The sequence below is a fragment of the Cyprinus carpio genome, chromosome B9 (genome assembly GCF_018340385.1).
Source record: "Cyprinus carpio isolate SPL01 chromosome B9, ASM1834038v1, whole genome shotgun sequence".
Taxonomy (NCBI): Eukaryota; Metazoa; Chordata; class Actinopteri; order Cypriniformes; family Cyprinidae; genus Cyprinus; species Cyprinus carpio.
Genome location: NC_056605.1, coordinates 25,994,734 through 26,011,740, shown reverse-complemented (window position 1 = coordinate 26,011,740; position 17,007 = coordinate 25,994,734). Strand labels below are relative to the sequence as shown.

Below are 17,007 nucleotides of genomic sequence, written 5' to 3'. Positions count from 1 at the left end.
TACAGGACTAACAAAAACAACACGACAGATGATTTTCCGAAAGTAAATACACAGGACATTTCTCACTAGCGAGGTAATAACCGCGCTGTTTAGAGATGCTGCTGCAGCCTAATTCACACAATCGCTCTCTCCCTCTCTTTCTTTCATTGTGCGTCTCTCTCGCGCTCTTTCTAATAACTTCATTAATAACTGCATTAGGATGCTATCAACGGCTCAAGCCCCCGTTACCAGCTTTAAAATGATGTTTTGGAACCAGCAAAAGAGGCTGCGGAAGGAATAATCCTACTCACAATAGCGATTTAAGTACAAAAACTGGACGAATCCCTTTAAATATATAATCTGATTGATGTCTAAAGGTGTGGTAACCGTAGTATAAGCAGAATAATTGACTCCGGGTCATTGAATTATTAGAAAAATAATGCACCACCTCAGGTGTGCATTATTTTTCTAATAATTCAATGGCCCGTCGTCAGTTATTCCTTACAAGATGTATATATTGATGCTTGAGACGTGGTCTCTTGGTTTAGCTTGTAATGTGATTAAGTGTAATGTGATGAAATGCCAACTCCTCCTTGGCATCTATTCTCAGTTCTTTCGCTCCTCTAACGGCAAGTTTATGTTAGCCTAAGGCTAATGCTACAGTTTTCATTGTATTCCGTGTCGCATCACCCAGCTTTATAATGTATCCAGGTTTATTCATGTTTAAGGTTTAATAATCAGGCTGGATCATTGTTTTATCAGTATTACACTATCATGGAAAACTGAGGCCAGGTCAGGAGAATGTGAAAGTTACATTGCTTTCTGCAGGCTTATTTACCCTGTTTTAATGACCTAATTTTAGAATGAGAGTCATTCTTATTGTAAAGACATGTATTTTAGAGTCACCTAGGATTCATTTATGTGAAGAAAAAAAAGTTCTTAATATTCTGTTCTAGAATAGCCTTAACGTGCTAAGCTAAAGTTTAAAAGCCACCAACTGTTTTGGACCTGAAGACATAAAATCTTTTAAAGAATAATGAGTAAAAATACTTTTAGGAGCTTTTAGTGGTGTTGAATTTTACACTGCAAACAGTGGCTACAAACTCTTGTTGTTGCAAAGAGCTTAAATGTACTTTATTGTTTTTTTTTTTAAAACGTCAACAGGGCCATTGAAACAAAGTTGTAAAATGTGATGTTTTGTTCATCAAGGCTCTCTCAAATTTGGATGATTATAACAAATTTCAAAAACAGGCAAGTTAGCGTTAGGCATTCTGTAACCAGTATATCCATCTCTTACGGTGGGGGTTGCCTTGCCTTGCCCTTCCTTTGAGTGACAGGGACAGACAGTCTCTCCTTTTGGTCATCAACAGGTAATGCCTGCCATAAGGGTTTTCAGCATTGCATGTCATTGAATGGGGCATGAGCATAATCATTTACTTGCATGAACAATGAATCCACAAACCCAATGTAGTAAAGAAACTCCAGAGTGAGAGGTATATCAAGCTTACATTAACTTCTTGGAGGGGGACTACTGAGTAACAGGTGTGAAGTTGTATAAAATGCATTGCTTTCCCATGATGCTTTGCACAGAGACCAATTGGGAGTGGCTTTTAGTGATGATGCAGACTAGTCTCGAGGTATATAAACTAAAACAACCATGTTAGCAGTTCTGAGCTGTTGGAGCATTCCCAGCCTTGCCTCGGGTGTAGGGATTGCAAGGGAAAAGCAAAACTACACGGTCTACACCCTGTGTAGTTTTGTTTTTTGGGTTGTAACGGGGCCCAACCGTTCTCACCTTGGAATTTCTGGAAACATTTTGGATAAGAGGATTGTTGCTGAGGCACTAGCCACCTGGGCACAGTCCCATCAAGTGTAGGCAACCTTGTGATACAAGTAAGTGGCATTTACTCTGTAGAGCACAGTCATTAAAGCAACTATTTTTATAACCTACAATGATATGTACTTGCACACCTTTTTAAAGGAAAATAAAAGTGCTGTTGCTTACAATGTGCTATTTGATTGAGGTTTTACAAGTATGAGATAGTTAGTCTGTGTTACTTTTATAAACCATAATGATGCTCAAGGTTATTAAATGGTGCAATGATTTCAGAATAGCCAAGAATAGCCTGTGATAGCATTAGAGTGGTGACCCAGCTGGGCCATGATGTCTTTTTAAGGGAATCAGCAGCAGAGATATCAGTTGCACCTCCAGCTATGTGCCACATGGTGACTGTCAATCAAAGAAGGGACAGATTATTTTTGGAGACAGCCATTTCTGTCAGTGAATATCAGCCTTCACACATGATGCCATTTAGTCAGAATTAAATTTGTATTGGCATTTTTTTTTTTAAATCTATTATTAATATTTATTACAGAAAGAGTTTAACTATGTGATTGCAAGATCAAATGCTTGTCGCTCTCACCTGTTGGTTTCTTCTGTATAGCTAATGATGCAGATGGGTTAATTGCAAATAAATTCATTGTCTTTCTTTCTTTGTGTTAAGCAGTTTTAATTATCTTTATTTGTCTGTAATTATTAAATTATCTTGTTGTTTTAGTGTTTATATGAGATGAGAGTCTAAAAACAAATGTATGGGCAAAATCTGTATGATACATATTTGAAGTCTTGTGATTGGTAATCTTAATAAATTACATCATGTGAGAATGTATCAAAATATATTGACTAAATTATTTTATAGTACCAGTAATAATACAAACTATTTTTCTATTATTTAATTTAGTTTAGCTTTTGGGGCTTCATCTGAAGCTCACAATTTGAGCACTATGTCCTCTCCTGCTTTACTGTTGAAATATCTTGTTGATCAGGACTTTTTAGTTAAGTTAGATATGTGTTTAGGTGTTTCATAGCCTTATCTTACAGCTCACAGTTGCTGTTCACACATTTCTAACATTTTCAATTTGGTGCTTGACCTGACACTCAACAGCTTTGCCATTCACAGTTCTCACAAATGACAGGCTGCTGATGGCCAGGTGCGGGTGGGGGCAGGGGGTGTTAGTGATTAGTCAGTTCATTTCTTTTACAGCTAAAAATAGCCCACCTAGTTTGTCAAGTAACATACACTGTAATGCTGGTGTATATATATAATTGATTCAGTTGGCATTAATTAAATTATCTGGCTGTAATGTGGTATTTACTACTTGATTCTTTTTTTCCTAGGGTGCCTTCTACCATGTCAACACAAGCTCCAACATTTACACAGCCGCTTCAGAGCGTTGTGGCACTTGAGGGTAGTGCCGCAACGTTCGAGGCTCAAGTTAGTGGTAAGCACAGAAGAAAAAAGTACATACATACTGCATGTTTTGGCATTAATAAAGGGCTACCCGAGCCTTACTGATTGGGCTGTGGGGGTATATAAGACAAAAAGATTGGAAAACACTAGTCTAAAATGAACTATTTAATAATTTCTTCCACTATTTTTCTGTAGGTAATCCAGTTCCAGAGGTGAGCTGGTTTCGTGATGGCCAGGTTCTTACTGCTGCGGCTCTGCCCGGCGCACAGATCTCGTTCAGCGATGGCCGCGCTGTTCTGATGATCCCCGCTGTGACAGCCGCACACAGTGGAAGATTTTCTGTGAGAGCCACCAATGGTGCTGGACAAGCCACTAGCACTGCTGAACTGTTGGTTACAGGTAAGAAGTCATAAAAACAGCTGTGTACATTTCTGTCATTTACTTTTTGTGCCAAACAAAAGTGTGTGTTTTTTGTTCGTCTCAAAGTGGAAACTGCGCCACCAAACTTCATTCAGAGACTACAGAGTGTGACTGTTAGACAAGGAAGCCAAGTGAGACTGGATGTTCGAGTTGCAGGAATCCCTACACCTGTGGTGAAGTTCTACAGAGAGGGAGCTGAGATTCAGAGCTCTGCTGACTTTCAGATCGTTCAAGATGGAGACCTTTACAGTTTGTTGATTGCTGAGGCCTTCCCAGAAGATTCTGGAACTTATTCTGTCAGTGCTTCTAACAGCAGTGGACGTACTACCTCTACAGCTGAACTTCTGGTTCAAGGTTTGATTTGATTTCCAAATTAAATAAATTAACTTGATATTTTTTTTTATATAGGGTAGGCCTATACTATACTATATATCTTTTTTATACATGCATTTTTTTACATTTCAGGTGAGGAGGTTGCAGTGCCTGCAAAGAAGACCAAGACTTTTGTTTCAACTTCTCAGATTTCACAGACTCACCAGGCTAGAGTTGAAAAGGTAGTTAACATCCTGACAAAATCCCACCTGAAGCTAACTGCCAAAGAACATGTTAACTCAGTGTTACATGTCCTTCACAGAGAATGGAGTCCTCCTTTGAGTCTGCAGCCATGATGGAAATGCAAATAGAGGATGGTGATTTGGCTCACAAGGCACCACCCCGTGTGCCTCCTAAGCCGACCTCCAAGTCCCCAACCCCATTGACAGGAGTGTCAAAGGTTGCAGTTACGCGCCATCAGTCACCTTCCCCTGTGAGGCCTGTTAAAGCCCCCATTCACACACCTCACAGGTGAAGTATATTTTCAACATCATTACTACTTTTTAGTAGATACCTTTACATATACCAATACCTTGTATAAGTGCACATATTCCAAATAAATGAACTGAGATCAATAGTGACATGTAATGTTTCCTAACCCACACTTATGAAAATGTAAGTGCAATGATGATATGATAAATTTGTGTTTTATGTTAGCTTATCTTTACAGTAAATTAAACATCTTTCTTATGTAGCATTTGTCCTATGTTAATCCCCCCCCCACCCCTTGTCTTTTTTTAGGCCTGCTTCCCCTTCAAGACTGTCTGTGTCCCCTATCAGACCAGTCAAGTCCCCAATGACTACACTCAAACAAGTCTCACAGGCTACGGATGTACTGCCTCCATGGAAGCAGGAGGGTTACGTAGGAGAATCCAGTTATACCAGCATGACTACTGGGGCCTCATATGTCCAGTCCGCCTCCACATTTGTCCACAAGGAGCAGCATTGGGAAGGTTCTTTTGCTATGCAACAACAAGCTGGTGGAGTTGCTGTCAAAGTAGGTCTCTCTTTTGCAACTATGACCTCTAGTGGGTAAAAAGTGGCATTTTGTCTTTGTGATAATATGAAAGGAATAATATTAATTACTTGAAGTTTTTAAGTAATGAATAACTACATTTTAATTAAGAAATACAAAAATGCATTGAATAGAAATGTACCAAAAACATGACAATGCTGCACAGTGTGTCGTCCACGACAAGAGGTCATTTGAAGCTATTTCAGATCATTTGTCTTCTACTGCAAACAGATTGAGATTAAAAATAGACCACACACAATTTAACGAGACTACTGTTAACTTGAAGTGTAAATTAAACCACGTTAGAGCCAGTGGGGGTAGGAACGATTGTTTTCACACCTCATTGTCACACCATAAATAGTCACGCTTTATTTTGCATGTTAGCCCAGCAAGTTTCACCAACTTGCCATTTTGTAGTTTTGTAACTGATGTTTACCATCAATTGGCAATACATTTTTATAAAGAGTTTCTTCCATCTGAATAGATTTGTGATTGTTACTTACTATTCAACCACTTTCACCACAAAAGATATCACTTCTTACATAGTAAATCCGCTGTTGACCTATTTTTTGTAGTGTGCATCATCACATATGGTATTTGCTCTATGTGCACCCTTTTAATTACAGCTTCTTACTCTTGAAGTGGGAAAAATGTGTATGCCTACAGTTGTTTCTTTTCTTGGTTGGACAGAAGTCTGTGCCTAGAGTATATGTAGACTGAGGGTGTAAATTAAAGAGGAGTTATTTATTTTTTAGGAGCTTTATTTTTTAGGAAATACAAATAGATTTAGTACTTAAAGAATTTAATCAATCATGGTTGTTTTGAATCTCCTGAATAGTACTTTTTTTTTTTTTTTTTTACCCCCTTTAGAATCCATTTTTGAGAAGTTTTAGCATGGAAAAATGTGCATGAATGTGTAACAGATAACTGAAAATGTCCTGTTTTGTCAATAAAAAAATAGTAGCTAAAAGGGAGACTGATTTAGTTGGTGTATTTAAGCTGACTGTGATGGATGTGGACAGATGCTGAGCTCTAGAGATATCTTGTGTCATGTGACGGTCTTATAATAGAATGATAATATAAGGGTGCCAAGAATCGTTCACTGTTTGCCTGACATGAAACTTTAATCTTAGGATTCAACCTTATATTGATCATTAATGTATGTTTTATGTATTATTATTACTATTATTATTATTATACTAAATATTAATCAATTACAGTTCAGCTACTATATATATATATATATATATATATATATATATATATATATATATATATATAAAATCCATTATGTATAATAGCATAGTTTATGGTAGTTGCAAAAAGATGCTGACACATTTACAGGGGCATCACACAGTCTTATGCAGTTTTTTTTGTTTAGATTCATGTTGTTAATCTGACTGAAATCACTCTGAATGAATGCAACTACAATATCGCCCCCTGCTTTTTGTCCATTGTAAACACAAGCTGTTCTGTACAGGTCTCACCTGCTTCACTGAGAAATCATGCTCTTTCACCATTTTTTTCTCTTTTATCCATCAATCATTGTGTCATATAACTGTTACAAACTAATGAAATTGTATTTGCTCTTCTGTTTCAACCCCACAAGCCTGAAAAGGCGTGAATGAAAAAGCTTCAAGAAAGATTAAAAATAATAATAATACTTTAATAATTTATACATTCGATTGTTTCTTTTTGCATTCCAGATGGTTGAGTCTGCAGCAATCCCATCCCTCACAAAAGAGCAAGTGATGCCTCCAACTATTGTGGCTGTGAGTTAATGATCACTCAGTAATGTTTCCTCATTAAAAACTTATGTACACATGAAAGTAATAGTGTAAGTCCAACATGACTACTATTTTGGCTAGTATAAATTATAGAGTACAACTTTAATTTTAGATATTTTAATGTGTCAGATATCTTGAAAAGTTTTAATATTTCATTCTGTTTTTACTTTGTACAGGGTTTGAAGAACGTGACTGTCACAGAGGGAGAGTCTGTCACTCTGGAGTGTCAGATTTCAGGCTACCCTACCCCAGCCATTATGTGGTTCAGAGAGGATTACAGAATCGAGAACTCAATTGACTTCCAGATCACTTATGAAAACAGCTATGCCTGCTTGGTGATCCGAGAGGCCTTTGCTGAAGATAGTGGCCGCTTCACTTGCACTGCTACCAGTGAGGCTGGAACTATCAGCACCTCATGCTACCTGCTTGTTAAAGGTAACAGATCACGAAATGTGACATTTATTAAAATGATATGACCTGTGTGAATGCAACCTGTTTTTTTCTGTTCAATTTTCCTCTTCAGTGTCAGAAGACATTGAAAGTCGAGAGGATTTTTCTACTGTCTCTGAACACATTGAAATGTCTGCTCAGGAAAGACGGTAAGTTAATTGGAATCTTTGTGGTGTTATACTATATTAAATAGTATAATATTTGCAGCCTGAATCCTTGGTGTTTAAAAACAGGGTTACAGTTGAAGGCAAAGAGGAGGCCATGTCTGAAATAAGTGCTGTCTCCGAGTCTGTGGAGGCTGGAGCAGGTGTTGCCCCATTCTTTGTGAAGAAACCCACAGTACAAAAGCTTGTGGAGGGAGACAGCATAGTCTTTGAGTGCCAAGTCGGAGGAAGCCCCAAGCCTCATATTTACTGGAAGAAGAGTGGAATTCCACTTACTACTGGATACAGGTATGTTTTACACTGTACATATATACGCTTTGTAATGTGAATTGTTTGTAACTCATTTTTACCATACGTTTTTCATTTCTGTGAGTAAAAAGTACTCAGACTTGTTTATAATAAATAAGTGGATAAACAAATGATATTATATGCTAGTTTTATGTCTATTGTGATAAGGTTTTCTTTTCTTTTGCTTTAATTCAGTTTTTATGATGCAAATATGTTAATATGAAAAACAAAACCTCATGCATCTTCTAGGTACAGAGTAGCCTACAATAAGGACACAGGAGCATGCAAGCTTGAGATCTCCATGACATTTGCTGATGATGCAGGAGAATACACCATCTTTGCTAGAAACCCACTTGGGGAGATTTCTGCTGCAGCCGTGCTGCTTGATGAAGGTTAGTTTTCTGGGTGGCTTTATTATAAATGGCAATAGTATGTTAGTTCAAATGTTAATAGTCTTTTTCTGCATTTTACAGAGGCATATGAGCTGTATATGAAGACACAGGAAGAGACATTCAAGACCGAAGTAACTACTATAATAGAAGAGCCAAAAGTGGCTGACATACCTGCTGTTGTTGAGACTGTAACTGAGAAAGAGCAGATGCTCATGCAGAGAAGGATGGCTCAACAAACCCAGATGATGCAGTCCTTCATTTCAGAGCAGGTTTGAAAGATTTTAAGCTGCTAAAGCCTATTTTAAAATCATACATCATACATGAAAACCAACTTCTGAATTCACAAAGTGTGAGAATGAATCTCACAGTTACTTTTTTTACAGGAGTTACAAATATCTAACTTGGAGCAGAGATTCATCCAAGAAATTGAGTTCCGCCTGCTGAAGATTACTTACCAGGAGCTGGTGACTGAGGATGGGGAGCAGTTGGATATGAGTGTTTCTGAGCATGATGCTATTTATCCAGTCTTTAATACTCCAGTTAAAAGCTACAAACTCAGGGAGGGAATGAGTGCAACTTTTCATTGCAGGATGACAGGAACTCCTCTCCCTAAGGTAAGACTGAATTGTTATATTTAAACGTATTCAATATTCATTCAACTAAGTTAGTATAATGTTGAAGCAATATCACAAGCAAAACTGCTATTGTACTGAATATCATGAATACCTGGCCTGTCAAAATAGAGGACTGGAACGAACTGTTGTATTATTTGAACTATAGATCGTCTGGTACAAAGATGGCAAGCGTATCACACATGGAGGCCGTTATCAGATGGAGGTTCTTCACGATGGTAGAGCCAGTCTGCGCATTCCTACAGTGCTGTCAGAAGATGAGGGCATCTATACTGCTTTGGTCAGTAACATAAAGGGTAATGCTGTCAGCTCTGGAAAGCTGTATGTGGAACCAACTGGGATAGCACAAACACAGCTTTCTCAGCCAGGGGGATTTCAAAGAATCAGGTAGGTTTTGACTTCTCAATCTGAGAAAATTTCAGTTTGTAATATCACTACAGCAAATTCCATGATATTACAATAAGAGTACTCATCAGATCAAGATATTAAAAATACTTAATTTTTCAGGTCCACGTCACCACGCTCCACAAGTCGTTCTCCTGGTCGATCACCTGCTCGTAGACTTGATGAGACAGACGAGGCCCAGCTAGAAAGACTCTACAAGCCTGTGTTTGTACAGAAGCCATCATCCTTCAAGTGCTCCGAGGGACAGACTGCAAGATTTGATCTGAAAGTAGTTGGGAGACCCATGCCTGAAACTTACTGGTTCCACAATGGTTAGTGATCTGCATATCCTAGTTGTGTAGGAGGTTTATTCATATTATATTTCACCCCCCTTTTTGAACATAGACGTGAAAGTACACTATTCAAACTTAAATTGTTATAATTCATAAACGCTTTTGAATACAGACCAAAGGTTGGTCTCTTTTTAAAGAAGACAATCTGCAGATTATTGCAGAAGTTTTTTTTTTTAAATAATTTAAAGAATTGAAAAGTTATAGAAGTTTAAATTTACTGTAAAGAAAATGTACTGTACTATTTTTATTATATTTTATATAAAATAAAAATTTTATAAAATATGTTTTAATCCAAAATTGCTATAAATTTAAAGCCATATGTCTAAATAAGTTGTGTTCCAAATTTGAAGTTGATATAATAAAAAAAATAGGTTTCTATGCAATTTTGTTTAGGCGTTATACCACAAACTGCCACCGGGTGCCATTCAAACTCCATTGAATTTTTTTGATGCATTTTTCTGTCACAAATGTATCAATTCTCTCTCAATATTATGTCTATGACAAAATAACTACCAAATATGGAATCTTGAGACTCAGACCTTTCCAACGATATGTATTTTGTCAAGACTATGAAAAGTTTTGATTCTAAAAGACCGTAATATATTTGGAATATAACACCTCCCACAAAGTGGGAGGAGCTCGCTAAAAGATTTTAAAGTACGATTTCCATGGTAACGCAGTGTCCGATTTCAAAATGGTTTTCACAGGATGAATTTGGAGGTTTTAAGCTTTCAAATGATATATAATTTATGATGATTGCTAAAACATGTGATAGGGTAAAAGGAAGCAAAATAGATTTTTTGTGACAAAGGTCAGAACTCCTGTTATGATGTATATGTTTTGAGGTGCACTCTTGTCATAATTTAATCTATTACTGTTCCTACATATTTTTTAACAACAAAGAGTGGTCAAATATCTATTTAGGAGTCTTAGACCTTTCCAACGATATATAGTTTTTCATGATTAGGTTAGGATTTAATTGTAATATATTGAAGTAAACTTAGGCGTCCCGTATACGGGATTGTGATATTTTGGAGTTTAATTAGGTGAACATTCTTTTATTGCCCCGGCATGACAACTGTACTTTTTCATCACAGGACAACAAGTGGTCAATGACTACACCCACAAGATTGTGGTAAAGGAGGATGGAACTCAGTCAATGATTGTGGTTCCTGCCATGCCTCAGGACTCTGGAGAGTGGACAGTTGTTGCTCAGAACAGAGCTGGAAAAACAACCGTATCTGTGACTCTCACTGTTGAAGGTACGATGCTACATACACTACAGTTTAGTTTAAAGAATGATTTTCTGTAAAGGAGTCACTTTAGGCCAACTGCATTCTAAAACATTCTAACGTCAGTTCTTCAATTTTACATTTTTTCATGTTTAGCCAAGGAAAACTTGGTGAGACCACAATTTGTGGAAAAGCTAAGAAACATCAGTGTTAAAGAAGGTACTTTGGTTGAGCTAGCTGTTAAAGCTATTGGCAACCCCCTTCCTGACATTGTTTGGCTGAAGAACAGTGACATAATCTCCCCACATAAACACCCACATATTAGGTAAGTTTTTAATACTGAAAATATACAGGTGTAGGTAAATAATTAAAATGTTACTCCCTGTGATGATGTGCATGCTGTAAAAAATACATTTATGTATTACTGTTTACTGAATCTACATGTTTTTTTTTAGGATTGAGGGTGGTAAAGGCGAAGCTCATTTCAAGATTCCATCATGTGCAGGATCTGATAGCGCATGGTACACTGCTACTGCTATCAACAAAGCTGGCAGAGATACCACACGCTGCAAAGTTAACGTTGAGGTGGATGCAGTAATGCCTCAGCCTGAGAAAAGGCTTGTCATTCCCAAGGGAACTTACAAGGCCAAAGAAATTGCTGCACCAGAGTTAGAGCCACTGCATCTTCGCTATGGTCAGGAACAATGGGAAGATGGTGACCTCTATGATAAGGAGAAGCAACAAAAGCCTCACTTCAAAAAGAAGCTTACCTCAGTCAGGCTGAAGCGATTTGGACCTGCTCACTTTGAGTGTAGACTGACCCCTATTGGTGACCCGACCATGATTGTTGAGTGGCTGCATGATAGCAAGCCATTAGAAGCTGCTAACAGACTACGCATGATCAATGAGTTTGGCTATTGCAGTCTTGACTATGAAGCTGCTTATTCCAGAGATAGCGGTGTCATTACTTGCAGAGCCACCAACAAGTTTGGAGTTGACCAGACCTCTTCTACACTAATTGTTAAAGATGAGAAAAGCCTTGTTGAGGAAACTCAGTTGCCAGAGGGAAGGCGAGGACAAAGAATAGATGAAATAGAGCGTATTGCACATGAGGGTGGCCCTTCTGGAGTTACTGGAGATGATAATCTTGAAAAGACTAAGCCAGAGATTGTGTTACTTCCAGAGCCAGTCAGAGTTACGGAGGGAGAAACAGCTAAATTCCGCTGTAGGGTGACCGGCTACCCTACCCCAAAAGTGAACTGGTACCTCAATGGACTGCTCATCCGCAAGAGTAAAAGATTCAGACTTCACTTTGATGGTATTCACTACTTGGAAATTGTAGATGCCAAGCCCTATGATTCAGGGGATGTCAAAGTTTTGGCTGAAAACCCTGAAGGTGTTACTGAGCATCTTGTAAAATTTGAGATTCAGCAGAAGGAGGACTTCAGGTCGATCTTGCGTCGTGCACCTGAGGTTAAGGCTCCTGCTCCTGTACCATCACAAGAGCATGGTAGAGTCTCGTTTGAGGTTGTCAAAGCTGAGAAACCATCTGAGACCTCTAAAGAACCCAAGGAGGTGGTTAAGCTGAGGAAAACTGAGAGAGTAATCCATGAGAAATTAACAGAAGAAACAGAGGAGCTAAGAAGCAAATTTAAGCGTAGGACCCAGGAGGGCTACTATGAAGCAATAACTGCCGTAGAACTGAAGTCCCGCAAGAAGAATGAGTCCTATGAGGATATGCTGAAGAAGAGGAAAGAAGAACTTCTTCATCACGCAAAAGAACTAGGGCCTGATGCTGAGAAGAAGAAAGAAGAGGAGGGTAAACTCACCATTCACAAAGTCAAACCAGAGAGAATTGTGCTCTCTCCAAGCATGGAGGCTCCTAAGATCATAGAAAGGATTCAGAGCCAGACAGTTTGCCTGGGAGATGAAGTACACTTCCGCTGTAGAGTCACCGGTAAACCAGATCCAGAATGTCAGTGGTTCAAGAATGGTGTCTTATTGGAGAAGTCAGACCGGGTTTACTGGTATTGGCCAGAGGACCAAGTCTGTGAATTAGTGATCATAAATGTCTTAGCTGAGGACTCAGCAAGTATAATGATCAAAGCCATGAACATTGCTGGAGAGACCTCAAGCCATGCTTTCCTACTAGTTCAAGGTAAAACATTTGACCAACCTGTTGCTGTTTGAATGTTATCAATCCCATAAATGGTAAAAGTAATCTGCAGCTGTTGTTTTTTGGCTTTGCTTTTAGGCAAACAAGTTGTTTCATTTACACAACTTCTAGAAGATCAGAATGCCAAAGAAAAGGACACCATGGTGACCTTTGAATGTGAGACGAACGAGCCATTTGTGAAGGTCAAATGGATGAAGAACAATGCAGAAATTTTCTCTGGTGACAAATACAGAATGCACTCTGACAGAAAGGTGCACTTCCTGTCAGTGCTGATGATTTCTATGAATGACGAAGCAGAGTACAGTTGTGTGGTTATTGACGATGACCACATAAGAACCAGTGCCTCACTTTATGTTGAAGGTCAGTACAACATAGTTTGATCTTCTTATACATCAGTGTTTAAACAGAGTTTTGTGCAGTTAATTATTTGGTCAAAAAAATAAATAAAAATAAATTATGTCTTACACAGGTGCACCACTTGAAATTGTAAAGAATCTTGAGAATACAGAAGTACCTGAGACATACTCTGGAGAGTTTGAGTGTGTTTTGTCCCGTGAGGATGCTGAAGGCACCTGGTATTTTGAGAACAAAGAAATCACTCCTAGCCTCAAATATGTTGTGTCTGCACGTCGTGGTCGTCATAGTCTTTCTGTGAAAGATGTTAAGAAGGAGGACCAGGGAAAATACACTTTCAAAGTGGGAGACCTTAAGACAAGTGCCTCCCTTAAGATGAAATGTGAGTATGAGGCAACCAAGATTAAAGCAATTTTAGGCTACCACATTTTCTAGCAAGACTTACATCGGCTGTCATATAAATCTTACTTGAATATTTTTTGGTTCACTTTAGTGCGCCCTGTGACTCTGATGCAAGGTCTTTCTGACCTGACAATCTGTGAGGGTGATATTGCCCAACTTGAGGTGCGATTCTCTCAGGAAAATGTTGAGGGCTCATGGATGAAGAATGGCCAAGCCATTTCTGCTTCTGATAAGATTCACTTGGTCATTGACAAAGTCACCCATAAGCTTCTCATTGAGGACGCCAGTAAGGATGATGCAGGAATGTACTCATTTGTTGTTCCTGCTCAGGACATTTCCACAAATGGAAAGCTAACAGTTCAAAGTAAGCCACCTTTTAACTCTAAATGAATGTTCAATGGGTTATCAAACATTGATTTCCATTTTCCTGGGGATAATGAGTTTTTTATTAATCATTTTGTTTCTTGCACAGCTATTGGCTTCTTGGCGCCACTAAAGGATGTTTCCACAGTGGAAGGCACTAAAGCTGTTCTTGAGGCTAAAATCTCTGCTACTGATATAACTTCAGTGAAGTGGTTTCACAACGACAAGCTGGTGACAGCAAGTGATAGAGTCCAGATGGTTGTCAAAGGATCTAAACAGAGACTGGCTATTAACAGGACCTATGCATCAGATGAAGGACAGTATAAACTGATTGCTGGCAAAGTAGACTCAACCTGTAAACTTTCTGTCCAGCGTGAGTGTCACTCAAAATTTCTTTTATTATATATTCCTTTTCTTGATTTAATTGTTTTAAAATAATTGGTAATTATGTCATTGTTCATTCTGTTTTATAGCTGTATCTATTGTTAAGCACATGGAAGAGCGTGTTTGCACTGAGACTCAGAATGTCACATTTGAAGTGGAGGTATCTCATCCTGGCATTGATGCTCTCTGGACTTTCAAGGGTCAACCTTTAAAGGCAGGTCCAAAGTACAAGATTGAGAGCAAAGGTACACACTATAGCCTCACTGTTTTGAATGCCATGAAGGATGAGGAAGGAGAGTACATGTTTATGGCTGGTGAGAAGGAATCTAGAGCAAGACTTATTGTATCAGGTATGTAGACATTCAAATTGCTTTTTCAAAAGTACATACTTTTTTGCCACCACAATATGGGATTCATGTCACGTCTTGTTGTGATGTTTTATTTTTTATCTCTCCACTAGGTGGTGCTATAAACAGGCCACTCCATGATGTGACTGTAGCAGAATCCCAGACTGCTGAGCTGGAGTGTGAAGTTGCTAATCCTACTACAGAAGGCAAATGGCTTAAAGATGGTCACCCTGTTGACTTCAGTGATAATATCGTGAGTGAAAATAATGGTGCTGTCAGACGGCTTGTCATCATCATCACCAGGCCACAGGATGTTGGAGAGTACACCTACCAGGTGGCAAACTCAAAGACATCTGGCAACTTGAAGGTTGAAGGTAAACCGTCTGTCACAGAATAGTTTATTTCATCTGTTAGAAGTTATTTATATGCAATTTCTTTTTCTTTTTTTAATTCAGCTGTGAAAATCAGGAGGACAATGAAGAACCAAACTGTTACTGAAACCCAGGAGGCAGTGTTCAGTATTGAACTCACCCATTTAGATGTGAAAGGATCCCAGTGGATCAAGAATGGTGTTGAGATTAATCCAAGTGATAAATTTGAGATAACTGTCCAAGGCATGGTTCACACCCTGAAGATCAAGAACTGTAACACCCAAGATGAATCAGTCTATGGCTTCAAACTTGGAAAACTCTCTGCTAATGCCAGACTTAATGTTGAAAGTATGTTTTTCTTTTCTTTTACATCTTTCAAGTACTAATTAATTAAACCTGTCTGCTGTTGTTAGATGTATTTCAATACTCTTTAAAAATTTTTTTTTAGCTATCAAAATTGTGAAAAAACCAAGGGATGTGAAGTCACTGCTGGGTGCCACTGCTTCATTTGAGCTGAGTTTATCCCATGATGACATTCCAGTTCAGTGGATGTTGAATAATCAGGAGCTTGCACCAAGTTCAAATATTAAAATACTGTCTGAGAGGAAAGCCCACAAACTTATCATTCAGAGTGTTGAAGGTCACATGGCAGGTGAATACATTGCTGTGGTCGGGCATCTGCAGTGCAGTGCACATCTTCAAGTTGAATGTAAGTGTTGTGAGTTTTTTTTTTTAATAGTGTTCACCTTAAATGTGAAATTTGGCATTCTAAATATGTTTTGACTTTCTTTTATATATTCAGATTTGAGAGTCACAAAACCTTTGAAGAACATTGAGGTTCCAGAAACCCATGTGGCAACATTTGAATGTGAAGTTTCCCATTTCAATGTTCCGTCGATCTGGTTGAAAAATGGAGTTGAGATTGAGATGAACGAGAAGTTTGGCATTGTGGTGCAAGGAAAACTTCATCAGCTGAAAGTCATGAATGCCAGTCAGGAGGATGCTTCAGAATACACATTTGTGTGTGGAAATGACAAAGTGTCTGGTAACCTGATTGTAAAACGTGAGTAAAACGTTGTCTATAAACTTGAAATAAATAAAAAATTACTATATACAGCATATTCACAAATGCATTTTAAAATCTTTCAGCAATTCTCGTCACATCCATGCTTCAAGACCTCAATGCTAAAGAAAAAGACACTGTTACATTTGAGGTGACTGTCAACTATGAAGGCATCACCTACAAATGGCTGAAGAATGGAGTAGAAATCCGATCCAGTGATAGATGCCAAACTCGTTGCAAACAGTTCACTCACTCCCTCACTATTCGAAATGTTCACTTTGGGGATGGGGGAGACTACACGTTTTTGGCTGGATCTGCTGAAACATCTGCAAAACTCTTTGTTGATGGTTAGTTTTGGTGTTATATTTACAGCTGCTTTTATGTAACTTAACAGATTGGCTAACAAAAATATGTTTTCCAGCTCGCGTGATTGAATTCACCAAGCACGTTAAAGATATCAAGGTAACTGAGAAGAAGAAGGCTATATTTGAATGTGAGCTCTCTGAACCCAACGTCCCTGTGATGTGGATGAAGGATGGACAGGAACTTGAGATGTCTGAGAGGTATATCTTCACTTTTAATGTCATATACACGCCAGATAAAATCTAATAAAAAAACAAAACAAAAAAAAATCTCTTCATATCAGTATTTACATTATATTGGCATAAAATATTAAGACTAAGACTATTAACAATAGTTTTTCCTTGTTTAAAAAATATATCTCACAAAATTTTGATTGATTAATGCTTAAAATAAGAGATGTATAAGTTTTAGGCCAAGATTTACTAACCGCTTGCACCAGGTTACATGCATCAGATTATCATCTGC

At 38.2% G+C, this 17,007-nt stretch overlaps 1 protein-coding gene across 1 annotated transcript in view; it reads left to right on the top strand.

Moving 5' to 3' along the window:
• Window positions 1–1,640: 1,640 nt before the first annotated feature.
• Window positions 1,641–17,007, top strand: part of LOC109090096 (titin-like) — a 139,445-nt gene continuing 124,078 nt past the window's right edge. The window contains exons 1-30 of the mRNA XM_042730523.1: window positions 1,641–1,872; window positions 3,158–3,261; window positions 3,426–3,629; window positions 3,717–4,004; window positions 4,116–4,204; window positions 4,285–4,493; window positions 4,764–5,019; window positions 6,744–6,809; window positions 7,001–7,259; window positions 7,348–7,423; window positions 7,508–7,726; window positions 7,976–8,118; window positions 8,200–8,387; window positions 8,502–8,732; window positions 8,899–9,137; window positions 9,258–9,466; window positions 10,585–10,749; window positions 10,876–11,044; window positions 11,175–12,877; window positions 12,974–13,255; window positions 13,365–13,631; window positions 13,743–14,015; window positions 14,124–14,387; window positions 14,488–14,748; window positions 14,859–15,119; window positions 15,201–15,464; window positions 15,565–15,825; window positions 15,919–16,179; window positions 16,266–16,526; window positions 16,601–16,742. Of these exons, the coding sequence (XP_042586457.1) occupies window positions 3,171–3,261; window positions 3,426–3,629; window positions 3,717–4,004; window positions 4,116–4,204; window positions 4,285–4,493; window positions 4,764–5,019; window positions 6,744–6,809; window positions 7,001–7,259; window positions 7,348–7,423; window positions 7,508–7,726; window positions 7,976–8,118; window positions 8,200–8,387; window positions 8,502–8,732; window positions 8,899–9,137; window positions 9,258–9,466; window positions 10,585–10,749; window positions 10,876–11,044; window positions 11,175–12,877; window positions 12,974–13,255; window positions 13,365–13,631; window positions 13,743–14,015; window positions 14,124–14,387; window positions 14,488–14,748; window positions 14,859–15,119; window positions 15,201–15,464; window positions 15,565–15,825; window positions 15,919–16,179; window positions 16,266–16,526; window positions 16,601–16,742 (7,601 nt within the window). The 5' untranslated portion in view covers window positions 1,641–1,872; window positions 3,158–3,170. The remainder of the gene's footprint in view (window positions 1,873–3,157; window positions 3,262–3,425; window positions 3,630–3,716; window positions 4,005–4,115; window positions 4,205–4,284; window positions 4,494–4,763; window positions 5,020–6,743; window positions 6,810–7,000; window positions 7,260–7,347; window positions 7,424–7,507; window positions 7,727–7,975; window positions 8,119–8,199; window positions 8,388–8,501; window positions 8,733–8,898; window positions 9,138–9,257; window positions 9,467–10,584; window positions 10,750–10,875; window positions 11,045–11,174; window positions 12,878–12,973; window positions 13,256–13,364; window positions 13,632–13,742; window positions 14,016–14,123; window positions 14,388–14,487; window positions 14,749–14,858; window positions 15,120–15,200; window positions 15,465–15,564; window positions 15,826–15,918; window positions 16,180–16,265; window positions 16,527–16,600; window positions 16,743–17,007) is intronic.